Raw genomic sequence first — 21,936 nt, forward strand, 5'->3', positions numbered from 1 at the left:
CATCTGGTGAATCTCCAGAAGACCCCTGGAAACCAAACCAAACCCCTTCTTTCAGTAGGACATGCACCATGTGTGCATTTATAAATTTATAAATTTTTCAGTCAGAACTGTTTTAAACTTGTTCTCCAATGTCAGTAACAAGATAATCTGTATTTATATATCAGCTGATATAGATGTACATATATGCAAACATAACTGAAGAGCGTAATTAACTTTAATTGAAAGTTGTGGTAAAAGTGATTTTAAATAAGTCTTATTTGACAAAACCTAAATGACACACCAGTAGTTTTTTACCTATTCTTTCAGCTGGCCCTTCACCATCATACTTAACTACTGTGTATAAATATTTCAGCTGTTACACATTTTTTTTCTGAAAGTGAAGTGTTTCAGAGACAGATGCACCCTCTGAGACATTTTTACAAGGGAAGCCATTTGCCTGGGACTGTGTTTACCAACATCAGTACTTGATTTATCAGCTGCAGCAACCACACTTGCACCAGCTGTGCCAGCAGAAGCTGTACCAGCCACTGTGGACATCTCAGATTTAGGCTGGAGAAATAAAGAGAAAAATGAAGACATGGTTTATTTCATGGTCCTATGTTAACAATGCTAGAGACAAAACAAAATAAAACAGAGATGCTCTACTCAGGCATCCACATCTACTGTCCTTCTTATCTACACTTGGAATAACAGTGATTCTGCTGTGGGAAAGAAAGGATGTTATTTTAAGTACTCTACCTCTTTCTTTTACTTTGTCAGTAAAAGAAATCTGCAGTGCAGAAGGGCTACAAGGCCCCTTCCAAGTCTCTCTTGAAAGCCTTCATTTACTTCTGACAGCTCTCAATACACCATTAAAGCCAGAAGAAATGGTGCTTGAGCAGGTGGGGTGAGAAATGCTGCAGGGAGTCAGGTGCAGGAGCAACACCACACAAAATGCAGAACTTCAGCATTGCTGACACTCATTTACTGCAGTAAGTGGGATGTAGTAGAGCTACAGGAGCTCTTCATGCTACCCAGACATGTGCAGACCAAAAGATCCAGACCTTGACTCTACCACATGCTTTTGCTTTGTATTTTTTCTCCACAAGTCCACCTTTGAAATTACCTTTGTGACAAAAAGTGTGACATTTCTAGGTCCCAGGTTTTAGAGCAGCACAAGGATGTTTGTCATACAAACCTTCAAACACAAGGCAGCCTCTGTGCTTTTCAACACTGTGATTTTGGGGGCCCAGTCTCACCTGATAATATTCAGCTTAAGAATCCACCTTGATGTGGATTTCAATAGCATGAATAATAAAAATTGGTTGTTGCTTATACTTGTACCTTTGCTGCCTCTGTGGGGGTTGGTTGTGGAGGCTGGTCAGCCTGAGTTGTAGCTACTTTTTCTGCATTATTTGGTTTAGAAGCTGTTGTCACAGAAGGTGAGGTTTGTTTTTTTGCCTGCGTAAAGATAAACTGCTATTAGATAGGAAGGGCTGGCTTTTCATTTCTTTTAAATTATTTTTGAAAATGAAAGACAGAAGAAAAATACCAGACACATCCCTCACTAAAAAAATAAAATTAAGGGAGAGAGAAAAAAATTATACAACTTACTTCACTGGGTTCCTTTTGCTTCTCTTCAGACAGCTGTTTATTTTGAGAGTCTGTTGGCTGTCATGAAATAAAATATTGAGATTATTTACCCTCTCCACCATTCAGTGCTATGGAAAGTGATCTATGCTAGTTCAAATAAACACAAAACAGATTTAAAGGTGGTTAACAAAACATTTCTTTGGCTGTCCTGAATTAATAAAGCATCCTGACTGTTCCCCCCAAACACCACATTTCCACCCAGCAGCTCCCAGCTGTTTTGTGCACAGGAATGTTACTGATCACACAACAGTTTCATGTGGCACAGTAATAGCAAAGAGTTTTGCCTCTAAGTTAGTAAAAGACCAAAGTACAACAACTCTGCAAAAGTGAAAGTTAAGTACTTACCTTGGCTGACTGGGTGTTTTTTTCAGATCCTGCTTTGGTTGTTGGTGCTGACTGAAATATAAACAATAAGCAGAAATTAATATGCTTGATTATTTCTAAAAGGTTGGCTTATATAAAGCAGAATATCAGACAGGTTCACACTTGTGAGCACACATGCTGTGTAACCAATACACAGGGCTTTGATCTTGCAGTTTACAATGTCCTGGCAGAAGCTGCCAGGCCAGGATCTCTGAGCATTCAAATGTGTAGAAACACACACTCACACACACTCCTCATATGGGGGATTGAAAGGAGACGGAAAGAAGAAACTAAATATAATGAATGAGCAGTTTGATTTACTGACCAAAAACCCCCCAAATTACCATTACCAAATTCTGAAATCATGACAAACATTATTTAATAAATAATTTATTATTTTTCAATAAAATAATTATAAAAACACACAGTCCTTATGGAAAAGACATTAATGACTTAGATTCAATAGGGTATACACAGAGGGGGATAGATATATGCAATCAGTATCCTTATACTAAACACAACAGAAATTTTTATTTTTCCTCTCCTCTGTAACTTCCTAATCCTCATATTTTACAACACAGCTGAACAACCTGGCTTGGATAGTTATTAAATAACTGCACTTCCAGGATTTACACCTGACAATTTTCTGCAGCCATGCCACAAAACTAATTCCTGTGATTCACTTCAACTCAAAGTACAGTGAGCAATAAATTACTACTACCAGAAACATGTAAGAACTAACACTGAAAAATTAAAGAATGGTTATAAGACAGGAAAACAAAAATGCCAGCCTCCTCACCATACTTTTCTTATCATTAGGTGGTAATTTAAATTCTTTCATTGCTTTAATTCTAGGGTAATCAGAGGTCTCCAGAAGAGACCATTCAGTCCAACCTTTCACCGCAAAAGCACAATCTAAGCAAGATGGCTGAAGATTTTTCTGGCAAATTTTCATTACCATTCAGACATATCCAGCTTCTGTTTTTCATACCTGACAACACAGAGAAATTTGCTAAATTCATTTACCACTTGTTGGGCAAGTGCTCACACCCACATACTGAACTACAGACAACTTTGTTGGGAAATCCTGAAGATGCATTAAAACTGAGATGCTGTAAAACCACAGTAAGGAACACACATCCACACACAAGTCAGTCACCACAGGAAGAACACTGATGGAGAGGGAGAACAAAAACTCACAAAGTGAGGAAAAAAGTTAAAAATAAATTTTAAGAAAATCAAAACAATCACTTAAGCTCTCAGACTCATCCCTCCATCGCCCCCAGATTGCCTGTTTTGTATTTTCTTTTGATGCCTAACATGATTAAAACACAGCATTTCTTGGATTCAGTCATACTCTCTATGCTCCCACTTGTCCATCCTTTAACTCAAAGACACACACACTCATTTTTGTACCTGTGCATTAAACAATCCTACACTGAAAGGTAATCCTAAATTTTCACAGTTTTTAAGCTAAGTAAGGTTGGATGTATTTCTGTAACATCTTTAGCAAAGATGAGACATGAGATGTCCTTCAGTAGTAAGACTGCAAAAATGGGACAGAAATGCAAGGATGAGGTTCAAGAAACACAGAGTTTGACTTTTGCTGCTGTGGGACTGCTGCCTGATGAGGACTTTAAGTACCCTGCTGTCAGAGCACAAATTCAGGTTTTCCTTATATACTTTTCAGAAGAAGAAGACCAACATATCTTTTTTTTGCAGGACAATAAAATATATGCACTTGCATTTCTGCCAACACCCTACAAAACCTTCCCAGAACATTAAATACAAATTCTCAACCTGCCAAACCAGTTATAACCAACTGCAAGTCTTTTTTTTTTTTTAAATACTGTAAATATTTTTTTACTAAATACTTAATGCACCTCTTGCGCATGGGGTATGCATTACTTCTTCTTCTATCTTTTAAAATGTCCAGAATTGCTTGTACTATAAATTTATCTATGACAATGCTGAATATATGGACCCATGTGGGGGTCCACATGCTTTGTTTCAGGACTTACACACGTGGGGATGCTAAGGCCACACTAAAATTCATGATCATAAACACACACGTGCTCTTCTACACAGACACATCTATTTAAATACACTTTTAGCAATGACAAAGTTCAAATCCGATTAAAATCAGCAAGCAAGTAAAACAATTTTAGTAGGAGACTATACATTCAGAGGGAACTGTTCAGTCATCCTTTAAGCAGAGTCAGCTGTGAGCAGCCACAGCCTGAAGTCATGGCATCAGTTGACAGTGTACACTGAATTCCCATGGAGAAAAAGATGTTTCACCTCCCCTTCAACTGCCTGCTCCCATCTGCTCTGTGGCAGGATCTGAGAGAAGGCATTTTAAGCTGACTCGGGAAAGTGAAAGATAGCCTGGAAAAGAAAACAGTATTTTTTACCTAGTTCCCTACTTTATACATGTAAAAGAAAGAGAGCTGAACAGGATGTGTTTTTGGCAGTGGCAGCACTTGCTTCCTCTAATCCCCCTGCAGGGGTGTCTGGTCCTCCAAACTCTCCATCTAAACCCAGGCTTTGCCTACAGAACAGGAAGTTTCACATTCCTTCCTCTGCTGCAGCAGCTCACAGCTTTCTCAGAGAGACATAATACTGAAGGTTAATTAGAGACAAAGGATACACATACAGAGAAATGAAAGCTAAATAAATGCCCAGAGCACGTTTAAGAGTAGTGGTACACTAGAAAGACTCTAGAAAAGGCAAATGAGATGTGGTTACAGCAGGCAGTTGGGAAGGAGTTATCAATTTGTAAGAAATTTAGGACTAGATATTAAAGTGACTCAGCAACCTTACTTCTTTTCAAAGAAGTCTACTGTCAAACACGCAAGTGACTTGCTTAATCCAGTAGGAGAAAGACACCAATAATGCAACAGACATTAAAAGAAAACACTAATTATCTTAACACACGCAAATGCGGGACACCTTTTCAAAGGGATTCGTGTTTACCAGTCTTACAGTGCTTAAGAATGCCTCCACTCCTCTATTTTTGGCTCATTTACCATGTTCTTCTGAGAGTTATTTTAAATTTCAAGTAGGGAAAGACCATAACTATTTTCAGGCAGTAGTCTGGGCTAAACCATATGGAGAACTGCAGCAGTAACGAACATGATACAAATGAGTTTACTCACCAACATAACAGGAGGAAGAAACCAGAGACTTGCAGATACCTTCATTTATGAGTAATGATGATTGTACACAAATGGAAAAGGCTTAATTGTCATCCAGCTCGCTGCTATCAGTCTAAGTCTTAGATGTGTGCATGGAGGAAAAGAGTTTTAAAAGGTTGATGGAAATGTAATGACTAAGCTCAACTGCAGAGAAGGTGGAGATAGGTGCTCCACCTAGATGAAGATACATGTCAGAATGACCAGAGACAAAAGTTACAGCAAAGAAATTTCCCATTTGATAAATGGAAAAAAATCATCATAATGATGCCGCAATCTGGTTGCCCAGATACCCTGCGTAACACACTGTAGGTGTTCAAAAGGTGTTTGGCAGTGCCATTTACCTGCAGAGTTGGCTCTGCCTGGTCGACAGGACCTCCAGGGGTTCACCCTGACCACTCAGGCCTTTACACAAGGTGCAGGTAGCCTTTACTTTTACTGCCATGCAAGTCCCTGCTGGCCTGCTTTGGTATTCAATGTTTTTGTTGGTCTCACTGCTAGGATTGTGGAAAATGAAAGAGGGGGAGAGTCATTAATCATTTGTTTACACAACACAAGTAACTTCTGCTAGGCAATGGAAGTGTAAGGGAGGATTATGACTGTCTTCTAACAAGTAACGCACATGACTGATGACACAGCTCTGACCAAGTCAATTCTAGTCATAAAACAAGACAGAACAGGCACAAAGGACAAAGACAAAGGAACCATCAGACAGAGAAAGATGGGAAATTAGTGAGGAGGTGCAATCGCATATACAGAAGAAGCTGAAGCTCGTCCTGAACTTGCTGAATATGTGAAAAATTATAACCAGGTAAATAACACTGCAATTACACTGGAGGGAGCTATATACATGTTAACAAAGTGTGACAGAGCTAAAATTAAACACTGTCATTAACATTTTGTTTTTTACTGCTATCATAAAAACCTCTGAATAGCATTTATTAGATACCTTTTGCAGAGGGAACTAAGCTGCAGATAAGAAATACGGAAAGTAAAGTCACTCAGTATCCAAGAGCTAAAAAAAGAAATTCCATGGCTTCATACTTTTGTGTTTAACTGCAAGCACAATTTTTTCAGGAATTCTTACCCTGGTTTCAGATGGTTTCATAATTTGTGGTTTTGATGCATCCGCAGAGGGAGACTGCTTTTGAGAGAAAAAAAAATAAATTAAGCAACTTTATCTTTGTTATACATTTGTATTAAGCAAGCATAAACAATCTGAATTCATCAGTTATCCAGCTAAAAATTAAAAAATAGAGTTATCATTTTAGATCTTTTGCCTTGCCTGTATTTCTGCAATACATATATGAAGAATTTTGACAGTGTGATGATGCCCACTGACATGTAATGATAGCAAATTTTGCATCCTGTATCAAAACAGACTCAAATCCTGCTCTCACACTGAGGCACACACACTTACTGTGCAGGATTTGTCCACACTTATTCTTTTCTTTTTAGCAAAAAATGTACTTTTGGATTCACTAATCTGTCATACAAAATATTTAATACTAAAGTAGCAAATTCAAATATGTTGAGATAAAAAGGAATACTTAATATCTATCTAATACACACACGCACAAATGTTTCTACATATCACGTGACCCTTTTGCAACTCTGAAAAGGACATGGTCTGTTTCCCTAACTTCTGGGATGCCAATTCAAGAAGAGCATGTTGTACTTCTGTTGTGGCTGCATCAAACTTCAAAGTCCAGAGATGAATATTCCAGTTGTCTCATCAATACTTTATACAGATGTAATACTACTCCTCTATTCCTGTTTCGCATTCCTCTGCTCGAAGCTGTGTTTTTCAGTATTTTGTAGATGCTCTAAGGTGTATTCTATGATTCTATGATTTGCCATCTCCATCACACTAACAAAAGGTTTTCAATAACCCTTTAATATATTTATGTACCATCAGGTAAATTTGTAGGCAACGAGGTATTTTTCGTCATTCACTCTTTATTAGTTTTGCCTCTCCTTTTCTTTCTTCTCCAAGAAATTAATCTGAATTCCTTCTACATGACTAACAAGTAGGTATCTGCTCTACACCTTCATATTAGTCATCCTAGTCCCTGTCTATTTAATAAAAACATTTCTCTGAGCCCTTCTCCCTTCCTCCCCTCAGAAAACTCCTACCAAACCACTGTCTTACAATGCACTGAAAAATTCCTTCCCAAGTCCCAGCACAGCAGCACCACTACAGCCTGCAGAGATTAGCAAAAACCTCCCAAAACCTCAGCTGCTTCTTTCTGCCCTGTTCAGCTGGAGGGCAGTGACCAGGAGAAATAAAGAGTGTAAATGCTCATGGAGGAAGAGAAGTGGTTTGAAAGCAGAAAAACAGTTCAATGCACAGCTGCTGATCAGTGGTTGTGGAGAACACTGAGCCTTGTGGACACTTGGGGTTGACTCAGGGAAACAAAGCCTTGTCCTGGGGAGTCAGACAGGGGAAGAGCACACAGGGAGCACCACGACCTTCCCTCACACCACCACAGAGTGCCTCGCCTCACTTACTTTCTGCCTGAATTCCACAATACTCAAGACCTCCAATTTTCCACTCTGTCCCCCAGAAAAGCCACTACAAGGAAGAAGGGGGTCCTTGTTCTTCCAGTCCTTTAGCGAGGGGGTTGTGCAGCCACACTGAGCCTTGCAGGCTGACAACCAAGAGGCTGCTGAGGTGCAGTCCTTCATCTGGTCACCCTTGTGCCACTTTGTCAGCGCCAGCCTGGCTCTGGGGGTCATCCTCTTACCAAGGTGCCCTGGTGCTCCCGTCCTCAAGGATCCTGCCAGCTGTGCCCACTTGTTCTCTGCAGTGTGCTGCAGCACCACAGCCAGGCTGCAGAAAGGGTGAAGCAACACTCAGGCATGTGTCAGGCGTGGAGGTAAATATTAAAGTGCTGCCTGGCAACCAGCATAACAACAGCCTGACCAGAGCTGCTCCAGCCCGGGCAGACACACCCTGCTCGCTGCCATGGAGGGGAATCCCACTGTGGCATGGGCCAGACACCCCCCACTGAAAGGTTGGGATGCCAAACAGCAAGGGATGGACTGGATCAGGAGGCTGGAGCTGGGGAGAGAGAGAGGGGTGTCCTTTGAGCTGTCAGGGATCCCTGAAGGGCACAGCCAACAGCAGAAGGACAAACAAGTGTGATCAGTGCTGATTCCTGTTCTCTTGCCTAGAATGAGGCATGGGTCCTGGCGGGTGTCGTGCCAGCCCTGGCCATGACCCACGGTGGGGTCCCAGCCTGAGGGTTGTCTGTCAGACAGTTCTTCTACAAGCTGAGAGTGGAGGCAAATCCACAGCAAAATATCCAGGACCACAGGTAGACCACAAGCAGGGAGGAATATGGAGATGCTCCCTGCATCAGACTACCACAACCACCACAGAAGGGACTTGAAAGACAGAGAAGAGGTTACAGGATAACAGTGATTAAGTAAAGACTGATCCCCTGTTAATGAGTTGTGGTGGGGGAAAACAGTTTTCCTCCTGAAGCTATAAAATGGTAAACCCCCAGGGGGTGGTGACCCTTGAGGTTTGAGCCAATGAGCGCTTTTGCAAAATATGAACATACCACACTTAGATCGGAAAACAAAGTAGTTGTAGTTGCTGTAGAAGAAGGAGCCATGTTGTGAAAGCCATGAGCTGAGGAGCCCTCAGCCCCACTGGGGGTTGAGCCCCCCCCAGCCCCGGCTGGGGGGCTGCAGGGACTTGGAACAGTGTTAAACTGGGCTAACTACCTGTAGCTGAGAAAGCTGAGAGTTCTTCTCCACCGTGAGAGGGCAGACGGAACAGCGGCAGGAGCAGTGTACGGAGGGCAGAGAGCCAAGAGATAAGGGAGAAGCAGCAAACAAGCATGCAGCCGAGCAAGAGAGACACAGACTTGTCTAAGAGAAAGAGAGCCAGCAGCAGAGAGAGCAGAATTAAGCTCTACAGAGAGAGAGAGAGAGAGTGTTGGGGTAAGAACTGAACCAAAACCCCCCAAACTCCTTTTGTGACCTCTCCTAAGTGGAGAGGATGGACTCCTACTGAATGGAAGTCCTAAATGGAGCATGCACTGCAGAGAGGAGCTGAAAAGCTTAAGGTTTTCCCCGAGCTGGACCGGGACGGCCAGAAGGAATGCAGAGGGGGTGACCCTGGCCGCCCCCCTGCTACTGCCAAGCTGGCAGTTTTGAGACAAGAGCACAGGAGCTCTGCAAAGGGGGCTTGAATCCTCTGAAGATACGGATCGTCATGAAGGCTTCTGCACTTCATTGATATGATGTGGTGAAGCGACCTTTGTCCGGGTGAACGCAGCCCACGGAAGAGAAGACCCTCGCTTGGAGACAAAGGGCCGAGAGGGCTTGGATACCCCCCTCGTGTGTACTGGCAGAGATCCAGCTACAGCTGCTGCATGAAAGAAGAGAGCCTGTTGCCTTAGAGACACTGCTGCTCTGAAAGTAGAAAGAATCTCTTCCTTCTTCCCTCCTGGACTTTTATTTGGAAGGGAGAAGAGATTTGATCCATTGTAAATACTGTTTTATCATGGTAGAGATAGTTGAGATTGTGTGTGTGTAATGTACTGTAATATTTATTTTGTACAGTCATTGTAATATATTCCCTTCTCCCCATTTTGAGTCTTGCATGGTATCTGGAAAACCCATCTCACACTGGGTTGAGATGAGGGAGGGGGGCTAGGACTCGAGAATTGGATTTTGGGGCTCTCAAACCATGACATTATGCCACCCTGGCGATGGGCACTGTGGCAGCTGTGGGGTCACAGCCTGTCCTCTCATCAGCCCACGCAGCTGGCAGGACAGGCACAGGAGCTGACCAAAAAACCTCAGGTGTTCTTGAGCTAGAGAATGGCTTTCCGGGAAGAGCTGATGAAGAAACCTGGGATTTAATCTGAAATTTGTCTTTATGCTACTGTTGAAAGAGAAAAGCCACAGAAGCCAAGAAGTGAGTTAGTAAAACTCCACAAAAAACCTACCCCAAATTGGTTGTCTAGTCTCACTGTGTGTACCTCAGAAATCTGCAAGTAAAAAGGAAAATGTGACAAGAGAAGAAGAAGAGAGAAATGGTGACAAATACCAAAAGATAACAATTTTAACTGCTCAGATGATTGGATGTAGATGCCTTTTGGGAAAAGAAAACAGCAGGTGAAGAAATTCATGACAGGTCTTGGCTACAGATAAAAATCACTGAAACTACCCCATATGCAACACAGTGAGAGATATTGCCAACTAAAACTTTAAGTTCTGGAAGTTCATGGAGAAGATTCATCAGACTTAGGATGGTCACTGCTCACCCTCAGAAAGGAGCACAATGCACAAAACCACAAGAGATGCTGAAAACATTTGCCAAGCAACCCGTACAGAAACACTTAGATGATAACAAGAGAATAAATAAGAATGAACAGTTTGGCCAGGAATAAAGCAATGAACCTTCAGAGGACATGCTGTCAGTGCAACTTTTCACAGTACTTGTGGTAGTATTTTCTCAATGAAACAGGGAAGTTTGTCAGCTTGCAGCCTGAAGGGATCTCTGACACTGGTGGTAGGTTGAAGACAATCAGATGCAGCAACACAAAACCCCCAAAGCAGCAGCAATACTGACAAAAATATGTGAAGGCTATAGTGCCATAGACTGAGACACTATTGCCAAAAACAAACAAGGAAAGAGCAATCTGGGGGAAAATAATATGTTACCGTGACAACATAAATGTAAATGTGAAATATAACTTTCAACCTTTTTGACGTGACCTTCTCTAGGTCAAATGCTAGGACAATTTTGGCCATCACATTGAAGCACATATGGATAAAGAAAGATCTGAGGACAGATTTAGGGGGAAAAAATGAAGAAAAAGTATGTATGAGGAACAGCTTAGTGACAGGAAAAGCAAGTCAGCACATATCTTTTGTACACTGGTCAGGAAGCCAATAAAATGGGAAACAAAGAAAAAACTGACTTACTCTGTAACAATCTCTCAAGTCAGAGCTCAAACATATTCCTCCTAGAGAGAAGGAAGAATTCCTTCTGTGGCAAAGACTACTTAGATGATGTCTCTGGCCCTGGCAGCCCTTGAGAGAGTTTATATAAGTCTTTTCTGAGTGATCTACCTGAACTCAGACTAGAAAAGAAGACTGAAGAGCCATCCAAATATTCTTCTGGGCTTAACACAGCTTACGTATGAATGAGCTGGGACAGCTTCTCAGGCTCAGAGCTGACATCAACTCTACGATTCTAGTATGACTAACTTATAGGGTTACCTCACACCAGCTGTGCAATGCAAGGGAAAACCTAATCTGCTTGATTAGAAATGGTTCTTTACATGAATGGTTCTGATATTAAGCTTTAAGATGTGTGCTTGTAAGATATGGGCAGTAAAAGCTCTTCTAGAGAACTACTGTGAAAAATAATGGGTTATTTCACTGAAGTGTAAAATAGCACTTGAGTTGCTACAGGTTAAATCTCTCACTTAGTTTGACAGCATGTGCTAAGTTCTGTTTGACAGCTATGCAGTTCTGTGACCTGTGGCATAAACACAGTTTGATTAATTTTCCATTAAGCCCACAAGGAGTTGTGAGACACTATCTGAGCCAACATCTGTGCGTGTGGACATGTACAAATAAATACATAAAGATATAAACATGTATATTAAGGCTATGCAGCAGCTAAGACATGCAGTGATTTAAAACTGGAAAAAATTCAGCACTAACTTTATATAAATTTTACTGTAGCGGTATCTATAACAGCTGAGTCAAAAACTACAAATTTGAGTGCTTCTGTGTCATTTTCCATCCCAAGTAATTTTGGAAATATCCTTTTACTTTGTAATTACTGTTCTTATATGTAGTTATGCTATTAAGTTGTTATGAAAAACAACACCTTTTTAAGAGAAAGGTAAAAATACACACACAACCAAGAAAACAATGTTCTTTTCAAGATTTCAGGCTCTCAGTTAATTGTGTGGAAGTTTAATATTAAGAACTTAACGAAACAGAGCAGCAGGATACAGGTTTCCAATTAGCACCTGTGTATTACTCAGACACTGGTATATTTACATAAAACACTGCTAATATACAGGCTATTATGTTGTCCCGTTGTGATCAGTTTCTTTGCAGAAGTGATCAGAATGATTCCTAAACAATTTACAGTGCAAATTCTAATGACTGACTTTGCCATGTGCCTCTTTCATTTCTAAAGCCATTATCATTACTGAAACTCACCAACACTGTATATTATAAACAGAGCCTACTGCCCCTCTCAGCCACTAAGGGGGGTGGGGGAAAAAAAAAATCCTTGAAGGACAGTTGGTAGTTACTTTTTCTGTAGCTATGATCTACCTCCATCTAAAATTCTTTGCTAGAGTTGTTACTTTAGGTAGTTTTTTTAGTTCATGCTACTGTAGATCAATTCATCAATATACCTGGTTTTAAATACCTGTTTTTAAAAAAACCCAAACTAACAAGAAGAAACCCTCTCTCTACAGATGCTTCCTGTGCTTTTATCATTCATGAACTCAACAACTGTTGTTATGAATATAACTGACAAATGCATAAAATCTATTATTATAGATTATATTATATAATATAATTAATTATAATGAATATAATTATTTATCATACATCAATTAATATAATTAATATTAATCCTATTAATATAATTATAAACATAGAAAATAAAATAAATATAAATATATTAATTATAGATATTATATAATACATAAATCTATTATTAGAGTTTAAATTTCTACAACTTGATAAAGACAACAAGAAAACTAATTTCAGAGAAAAACTGACTGCCCCTCAGAGCTAAGAAATTGATGAGTTTGCTCTGTGCCAATATGCACTCACAGACCAGCACAAATGTGAATAATAAAGTGCAGTAGAGCTGATGCACACACATCTGCAAAAGACACATAAACCTCAAAGGGCATGTTCTGAACAAAATTAAACTGCACTGAGACTCAGGGAACAGAGTCCATGTTTGAGAAGATGGGTGGAGGAGGGGGATCACGCCTGGAAGAACCATCAGGAGAGACTCAGGATGTTCCTGCCTGAAATGCCATCCTAGGAGCCCTCCAGAAGAGGATTTGCTGTCTGACAACCTCTAAACTCTCCATATGCAATCTCCTGCTAAATGACGGTAAAACTAGTAACAAACAGTAGGATTATGTCAGCGCTTCTTTTCCCCAACAGAAAGTCGACTGCAGTAAATCAGAGACCAGACCAAAAGACTGCTGATAACACAGGACTATGTCTCTCTGCAAAACTCAGTTCAGAAGATGATCTGGCTTGCTACTGTGGAAAAGATTAATCCCACAATTTCATCATTCTGCAATTTTCTCACCACACAGAACAACTATTTGCAGCAATTATTAGTCTGTACCCAGGAGCAAAATTAACCATCACTGAGAGATGCTGAAAGACACATAGGAAACAAAGCCATTTTCTCCTGAAATAAAAACATGATGGATTTTTATAAGAGACTGGTCTGAACCAGGAAATTGAAAAGCTGATTAGCTTGTAAAGCCTTTTTACAGCCTCAAGTGCTGCTAAATTTATTGATCATCATGGAACATTGAGCCAGACAACTTCCATAACACAGACTCGCTCCTACTGGTTTCTTCTATTTTGAATACCAGAATAAAATTTCTGCTATTTTGGAACCGAGAAGAAACTTGACAATATTTAATCACTGAATGTTATGTATCAGCTAAAGCTGGCTAACCATACTGCTTAATTCTAACGTAACAGGTTTTTTCAGCAGTGGTTTTTGAGACAACCTATTTGAATTTAGTGACACTACTTCAAATGTTATCAAGCAAATCAGTGAACAAGATCTGTATCATATTTACCACAGAGTAGAACAAGGCTTCACACCACCTAGAAATTAACTGATCTGCCAAACAACCTTTCAGTTAGATTTCTATTTTAAGATGTCTGAATTTCAGCAACTTAATTCAAGTTCAAAGCTTGATACTGGCATGTTTGCTTTTCTTTATTTCATTAACTATTAAGACTCTGAAACAGCTTTATGCTTAAACAAAAAACAACTGAGGGTAGTGAATGACAATTCACTCTAAACAATTTTTGTACCATTTGACTCTTTCTTAAACTTCCAACACCTCTGTTTATGCTACTTATATGCAGGAAGTTAGGGTTGTGCAGAAAAATTTAGAATTATCCCACAGGTAATGAAAAGAAGCACTGTGCATTTGTTTGTTGTTGTTTACTTCTTTTGGAAGCAGGAAAAGACTTTGATAATTGGTCAGAAATCATGTACACTACCTAAACATGAAGAACTCTTACATACTCACAATGCAACTTGTGACCACAAGAAATTACTTAAACTCCAGTGTGCAGCGTGGCTACTGCTTTAAAGGCTTTACTACATATGAAGGCAACTTCTATGTAATGTCCTTTCATGATGAGGGAAAGCGATCTGGAAAGAAAGTCATTACGTGCCAAGCGGGTAACAGACTTCATATGCTGCCTTCACATCTGTGCGCCTGCAAAGAGACCACGTCAATATCACAGGCTGCACACTCCTTGTTCCTTTTAAATTACATCAATAATCTGCTTTAAACACACTGTTCTTACTTCTCTTTAAAAATGTGCTCCTCAATTACCGCCTCTTGGAAACTTCCTGTTTCTGTGCCTATAAATTCAACAAGGTGGTGCACACTGAAATTTCATTTTCGTTCAGTCATATTCAAATATTAGAAGCAGTGCTCCAGTCCAGTCACGGCTCTTCTCAGGTTCCCACTCTGCACAATACAGCATTACAGTAATGTATGAGCTGGTCACTGCAGACAAGCTCTCCTTTTTTTGTAGGCAGTTCAAAAAATCCTTTTTTTCAGTTCTACCTCCTGCACACTGTTAGCATTTAGCTACAGTTAACTGCTTCCATTTCTGTGTGTTGTTTCAAACACGAGAATGTTCCACACCTATCTGCAGCAGCAAACTGCAGCCTGATAAGTAAACACCATGAAAACAGGAGATTAGGTGCCAGCCACATGCCATACAGTGCTGCTGAGCTCAGCTGGGATTTGTGTCACTTGGTCTGCAGTGTTGCAAAACCCTGCTCAGCAGAGCTGGGATAGAACCAGGGAATTGCAACCAGAACCAGTACTCTATAAAGGTGGGGTGCGGTGGGATTAAAAAGTAATGGTATGTAAAAGAGGACTTCATTTTATGACTGAAGATCTCCGAGGTTATGAGCTCGATTACTTCTATTACAACAATGAAGCCAGGCCATACTCAAGCTGAGCAGTACTCTGAATTAGAAATTGCATTTTTCACCACAAGGATGCAGAAACAAAATATTATTCATGAAGCTATATGAACTGATACACACACAGTCATGGTTACCAAAACGAATGGAAAACAATAAAGGAAAATAAACAAAAACTACCAAGTCAAGGAATCTTAATAGAACTTTGCTGCGAAAAGATCATCTAGAGATAACACTGCATAAACAGGGGTGATGGTGGTATATTGTTGGGATTTTATCTTCAATCATTTTAGAAAAATTCAACATTATTTTATCATTTCTATTTAAAAAGAGGCAGACTGGGGCACTTCTTGCTTCAGCTGTGACTTCCCTCCTGGGGATCAAAAATGTTAATTTTCTAGATGGTCCAAGCAATCCTACTAAGCATGGCATAAAGGCAGGCACAGACCTGACTTCTTCCAGAACCAGAAGGGTTTCTGAACCTTAAGGAGTTCCCAAGGAGTATCCAAGGCCACTGACCTCTCCTGTTGCCCTGCCAGGCTCTTCCTTTGGCAGATGAGAGTCAAGTGTCAGTGAGTGGAGACATTCTCATCTCAGGATAACAAAGGGCAGAAATGGTGAGAATGCAGAGGCTGGAGAACTATTCACTGAAAAAGCAGTTCCTTTGCTTTCTGGACTCCTCTACCACCACTCCGTATTCTCCCAAGAGCCACTATCTTCAGAGCAGCATAGCTTTGCCTAGATTTCAAACTAGGAGTGTATGCCTAAAGTGCAAAGCTCTAGATGTGAGGAAAACGTGGTCATGAAGCTAGTTTCTGCAACTCCAAGATCAGAAACAGAATTTTCTTCAAGTTCAACATACCCTGAATATCTAATCATTCAAAAAAACCCCAAAGCAACCCCCCAAACAAAAAACCAACCAAACAAAAAAACCCAAAACCAAACCCCAACAAAAACCCTAACCCCCCAAAAAACCACACAACCCACCCCCAAACCCCTAAACCAAAAAAGCACCATTCTCTACAAAAAGCTGACAGTAACAAATAAGCTAGCCTACTGTATGTTTTATATCAATCTAAAAAACCCTATCATTGAGGAAGCTAGTTGTCAAAAAAAAAAAAAAAAAGATATCAAAAACTCAGCAAAGGTGTCTGCAATGTTCAAGAATTCTGGGCTATTTAATGTGCTATTTTCACTTTCTCCAGAGAAAACAGGAGTAAGTATTATACTACCCACAATAAGCAAATAGTGGCATACCTTAAGCAACACCCACTTACCTAATTTCTACTACTGCAGAAAGAATACAATTTATTGAAAAGTATTATTTCTTCCATATGTGTGCTGTATCAGATGTTTCAGCATCTTTTAGGTTATATATTTTTAAGAATACTAAAGTATTGATACCTAAGCACAGTTCAACCAAGACGTTGCTCTTACAGATCACCACACCCTGACTACGCAATATGCTGTATGTGCCACAGGCATATAGGCTCTGCATTTGTATGCCAAAAAAATTATGTGGGTCTTGGAAGCAGGAACAGCGTGGGCTGTGAGCAAGAAAAAAATGCCAACCACACCCTAAAACAAAAACATAAATACAACAGCAATATAAGAACAACTTAGACACCACTTTAAAAGTTTGTTTCTCCTTCCCTCTCTACTTCCAACTGCTTACGTCAGGTGGTGTTACAGCGTCTAAAAAGGGTGTTTACTTTGTTAATGTAATTTTAGAAGCTAATTAACTACACACAGCTCGCTCTGGAGCGTTTCAAGTCTGCTGACAACTGAATCACGTCGGAAGCCTTGAAGTTGGCAGCCTGTGTTACTTCAGCCCACAAAACTCCCAAAAGACAGGGAGGGGGAGAAAGGAAAAAAAAATATACAAAAAAGGGACTGCAACACGAACACAAATGAGCCTCAAGCAGAGGCAGCAGGAAAGCAGAGCCAACAAAAATAGCTAACTCACTTTGGATAGACGTGTACCTTCTGTTTTCAGCAGGAATGGCAGGATGCGGCTGCTTTTCGCCCCAGCGCTGGAGCAGCTGTGGTTGTGGCTTCCGGGAGTGCAGGCAAAGCCCAGCCCGTGTGCTGAGTGGCGCAATCTCCACCCACAGCACGGCTGCCTCCCTGCCAGCACGGCCCCACGGTGCCAGGGGAGGGGACCCAAACCAGCAGGTTCAGGCTCCGCTAGCACGGTGGAAGCGAGATACCACGATGAGCAAACCTGCCTCCCAATCCCGGGGTCACTTCTGGTAAGTGGCTGGACCAAGGCCCCCAGCAGGGACAGCTGTCAGCAGGCTGACACTGCGAGTCACACAGCAAAAGCAGGGGTGAAATGCCTGCTTGAGATGGTGCAACATTCAGCTTTCAAAAAGCTGTGTTCGCCTTTCGAGTTAGTTGCACTGGTGCCACAGAAAGGAAACCACTCATTTCCCCTCAAGAGACCAATATTCCTATTAGAAGTCTACAGGATACCCCCCCCCCTAAATTTGAACTGATTAACCAGGCTCCCAGAGTACACAGATGTTACTAATTGAAAGTCATTATCATGGTTTGGACCAGTTAAGGCCATCAAAACTTGACTGACTAGGAATTTTTTTAAGCATAACAAATCTAAATGATTTATATTAATTTATAAATTAAAAGGTTCTTCCTGAAATACCCATAGTGACCTGCTCTTGAATTTATTTTTTTTTGGCTCTATAATCAAATTCTCAATACTTGTCATATGGGATTGTAACTTCAGATACCTTTTACTCAAAAATTATTCCTTTACAAGATGCCTCTGCAAAGGTCACCAAATAAAAACCGGGTGACAGTTAAATAAGGTATGCAACAAAAAGAAACCTAAACAGTAAATATACTGATAGTAGGAACCACTTTTGATGATAAACTAGATTAACTTATCCACTGCAGAAATAGTGGGACTTCACTCAAAGGTATTTAGTAACTGCCTTTTTTATCTTGTGTTCCTGTTCATTGTATAAGAAAGCAGACTGAATGCCCCCTTAAAACAGTGATAATTTGGATGCCAGTTGAAAGCAAGTAGCCTTAAATTTCTTAAATCATTAAGGTCAAGAAGCTTTCTGTGAAAATCTGAAATCAAAGTAATTCTTACTGAATTTCCACTGTTGTTGAGCTCTTCCAGCACTGTTTCAAAAAACAGTCCATGATAGTAAAATGGACAAAGACTCTCACTTCTCTAAGCTATGGCAGCCAGCCACAAAAAGAAAATTATTACTTGTTAAGAGCAATGCAAAAAATCTACTACATAAAAAGCAGCAAAACTTCATCTGTTATCAATGGAATTACCACAAAAGAACACAAAGATGCAAGAAAGGTGGCTGGATCCATCTGTGTTCAATTATCAGTGCCTTCTATTAATAGCTATGATTGAACATTGAGCTAGAAACTGGCTGTGGAACTGGCAAAACCATCATTAAAGGCTGTAAAAGAAAACGCAACAGCACTGGTAGGGGATCTTCTGCAGAGGGAGGAGGTTGGATCAGATTTTCCTCCTCACTGCTGGCTGATAATACTAGTAAGCCATGACCTCCAAAAGTTTGGGCACTTTTGCAGTTAATGTATAGAAGGAAGAGGCTGCTCATAGGCAACCAATAAATATTCCTGATGATCATAACCTTACCTGAATCTACCTTTTTAGTCCATCTATCTGACAAGGCAGATAAATGCTTACTGAAAACACCCGCAGTCAAACAGGACTCCACATCAAAGAGGAAAGAAAGGCCTGTGATAGATACAAAGGACTCAAAATATCTGTTTCTGTTAAACACCTTTAAATTATTAACTTAGATTTGAGTCATGCAGAAACTAGGCATATCAAAGTTGCCATAGGCAGCCAAATAACATCCCTGCACACTGATCAGAAGCAATGAGTACATCCTGGCTGCAATGCCAGGAACTCCAGAGTGACCAAACGAAGAGCACAGGGGTAAAATGAAGGCACAAAGAGCTGTTCAGATGGAAAGCGCAATAAAAACAAAGCTGGATGGGGCAGTGCTGTCCCTTAGGAGTTGTCCATGTGACAGGTACCATCACAGGACAATCAGACTACCCACATCCATGACACAATGACAAGGCGTCATCACACACAACTTCCTGCATCTTAAAACTCAGAAATGCAAGTGACCCAAGAAGGTACAAGCCATCAGTTATTATTACTTACTGACTAAAAGGAAAAATTATTTAGACCTAACATGGAGGCAGGAAAACCCCCTCTGGCTGTTCAATTCAGAGAAAGTTATTTCACCAGAGGGTATGAATATGTTAAAAAAATAAACAGCTTGAGCCTGGAGCAACTAACTATCCTACTTCCCCTGCCTCTTCTAACGAGTTAGAAATTTATCTGGGATAAAATGCATCGATGACAAGTATTATTGACCAACAGAATTATTAAAGAATCAAAAGAGGTTTTGCACACAGGACACATTAAAGCTACATCAGGGAAAAAAAAATAAAGGAAGAAACAGCAGTTCCAAGTTGTCTAAGACCTGGTGGAGTATTTCTAAATGCATTAAAAGATTTGATCAGTTTGCAGCAAAAGAGAAAGGGCTGCCTTGCCTCTTCAAGAAATACTTCTCTTTCTGTAAAATTTCTGTTTAAAAAAAACCAAAACCTCTGCAAAATTTTTGTTTCCAGTAGATAGTTTTAGAGACCAAAATAAGGGCAGAAAGAAATACAGCAAGCCAAATGAAAAAGCTACTGGTAGCACAAACTACAAGAACAATACATCTCTGAATTTTGCTCTATTTTAAATAACACTACAGGCTCACAGGATATTATTAAAAATGAAAGATACAATTAACAGAAGATTTAGCCTAAGTGAAGAAAAGCAGAAATGGCTGAGTGGGAACTAAAATGGGTAAACTTAAAATAACTATCCAATAACAGTCACTATTAGACAGCCATGAGATAAATATTGTCATACTATATAATCTTTACCTATAAATATTTTGGAATGTCAAAGAAACTGGGGAAACACCCAGTACTGATGAAATACATAGCCTAGGTTGTCATAACCTAATATAAAGCAATTCCTGGCAATTGCATTGCATTATTTTCATGACACTACCTTCCAGTTCTTATCCTTAGTAGCATCACCAGAAATCGTGCCTTTCACCCTTAGGGTAGAGGACACGCTTATCATAAAAAGAACATTAACTGAAAAAAAAAACCACAAAAGAAAACTTAGAGATGTGTTAGTTAGAAAATTAGATATGTGCTTCCACAATACTATGCAGCTGTAGATTCTTATGCAGAAGGATGATCCTTGAGACTGTCTCACCTGTCATGAGAACTACATATGGACAACTACATCCACCTTGACTAGCAGGCAAAAAGCCCTGGCAAAGTAAAAGGAATAGAAAGACAAGCTGGGTATGTCTTTATAATGATAGTCAAAAGCATTGAAAGTAAGTGACAACAGCATTTATATCCTTGTCTCCTCCTTCCTTAGGCAGAAAGGAAAAATAATTACTTAAGTGGTTTAGAGAAATCTTTAGGAGTATTATTTTACAGCAGCTTTGATTAAGAAAATAAAAATCCCACTCAAAAGCAGAAACACTTCCTGCTGATAGGATCCTTCAAACAATGGGTTATCTCCAGATATGGAACACTGGGATGGATTAATGGACTCCTTGGAGTAATCTGTAGGAGCAACCAGCCTCACATCCATGGTGTGAACTGATGAGCTGGAAAGCTCCTGGCTCACATATAAAGGAATGAAGGTGTGTTGAAAAATATGTTACAAAGTGCTTTCGAAACCTGAAAGTGGAAAATAATGAAAGTGCAGAACAAAGACATCAATCTTGTCTCTACTACTGACCAGCAGCCAAATAATTCACTCTGCCATCAAGATGGGCCTGATTTGAACTCTCTGAACTGCAGCAGCACTGCACACCAGTGACCCTTCCCCTGAGCAGGGAGGCCTCTTGAAGTTTGGGATCCCTCACCTGAGACAGAGATCCTTCCTTACCTGTGGCAGAGAGACCCCTTACTCACAACAGATCCTCAGTGAGTGAGTGATAGTGTGCTGAATTAATGCTATGAAACAGCACCAATCCATATATAGTTACTCAATACTGTTATAAACATTATATGGATAATTCCACTAGACATAAATCCTTGTCCGAATCTGAGACTAAGACTGGACTAAGCCACACTTAAGGTTCATCAGGAATTTAGAAAGCAAGGGGGTCTACTCTGAACTTTGTGACTCAGCAGGAAGGTCTCCATTACCCTTTTCGTCTCTCTGTGTGAATCATTCCAACTCAATTCTAACTCAGTTTTCCTTGTTATGTTTCTTCCATGCAGTAATTAATGAGATGAACCTGGCAATCAAACTTACAGAATGTTGTCAAACCACCGTTAATCTTCATTAATTTCCATCAAACTGTCAAATTATTAATTTACCTCAATAAAACATATTGCTGCTTCTCTTTCCAGTGAGCTGCATTTCAGTCATCTGTGACAAATAGCACATAACAATGACTACCAAGTACAGCCATCAAC

The 21,936-nt window shown here is 40.2% G+C and overlaps 1 protein-coding gene and 1 long non-coding RNA gene across 16 annotated transcripts in view; one reads left to right on the top strand and one right to left on the bottom strand.

Moving 5' to 3' along the window:
- The window catches only part of CAST (calpastatin), a 56,424-nt gene that overhangs the window by 17,883 nt on the left and 16,605 nt on the right, over positions 1-21,936 (bottom strand). For 11 of the 15 annotated variants that reach the window (XR_003530988.1, XR_003530987.1, XM_027663838.1 and 8 more), the window contains exons 4-7: positions 6,277-6,333; positions 1,978-2,028; positions 1,594-1,650; positions 1,324-1,440 (exon numbers count right to left, since the gene is read on the bottom strand). Coding sequence is in view for 13 of the 15 variants with exons in the window: in XM_027663838.1 (XP_027519639.1) it covers positions 1,324-1,440; positions 1,594-1,650; positions 1,978-2,028; positions 6,277-6,333 (282 nt within the window). In the remaining 2 variants the exon portion in view is untranslated. Of the gene's footprint in view, positions 1-1,323; positions 1,441-1,593; positions 1,651-1,977; positions 2,029-6,276; positions 6,334-17,371; positions 17,483-21,936 lie in introns of those variants that run through there. The other 4 variants (XM_027663849.1, XM_027663848.1, XM_027663837.1 and 1 more) reach the window with 4 other exon arrangements.
- On the top strand, positions 17,526-21,869 carry LOC113956861. The gene is made up of 2 exons (XR_003530989.1): positions 17,526-17,657; positions 21,739-21,869. It is a non-coding gene; the product is annotated as an uncharacterized LOC113956861 (long non-coding RNA).

Source organism: Corapipo altera, unplaced genomic scaffold (genome assembly GCF_003945725.1).
Source record: "Corapipo altera isolate COAL_440 unplaced genomic scaffold, ASM394572v1 61153, whole genome shotgun sequence".
Taxonomy (NCBI): Eukaryota; Metazoa; Chordata; class Aves; order Passeriformes; family Pipridae; genus Corapipo; species Corapipo altera.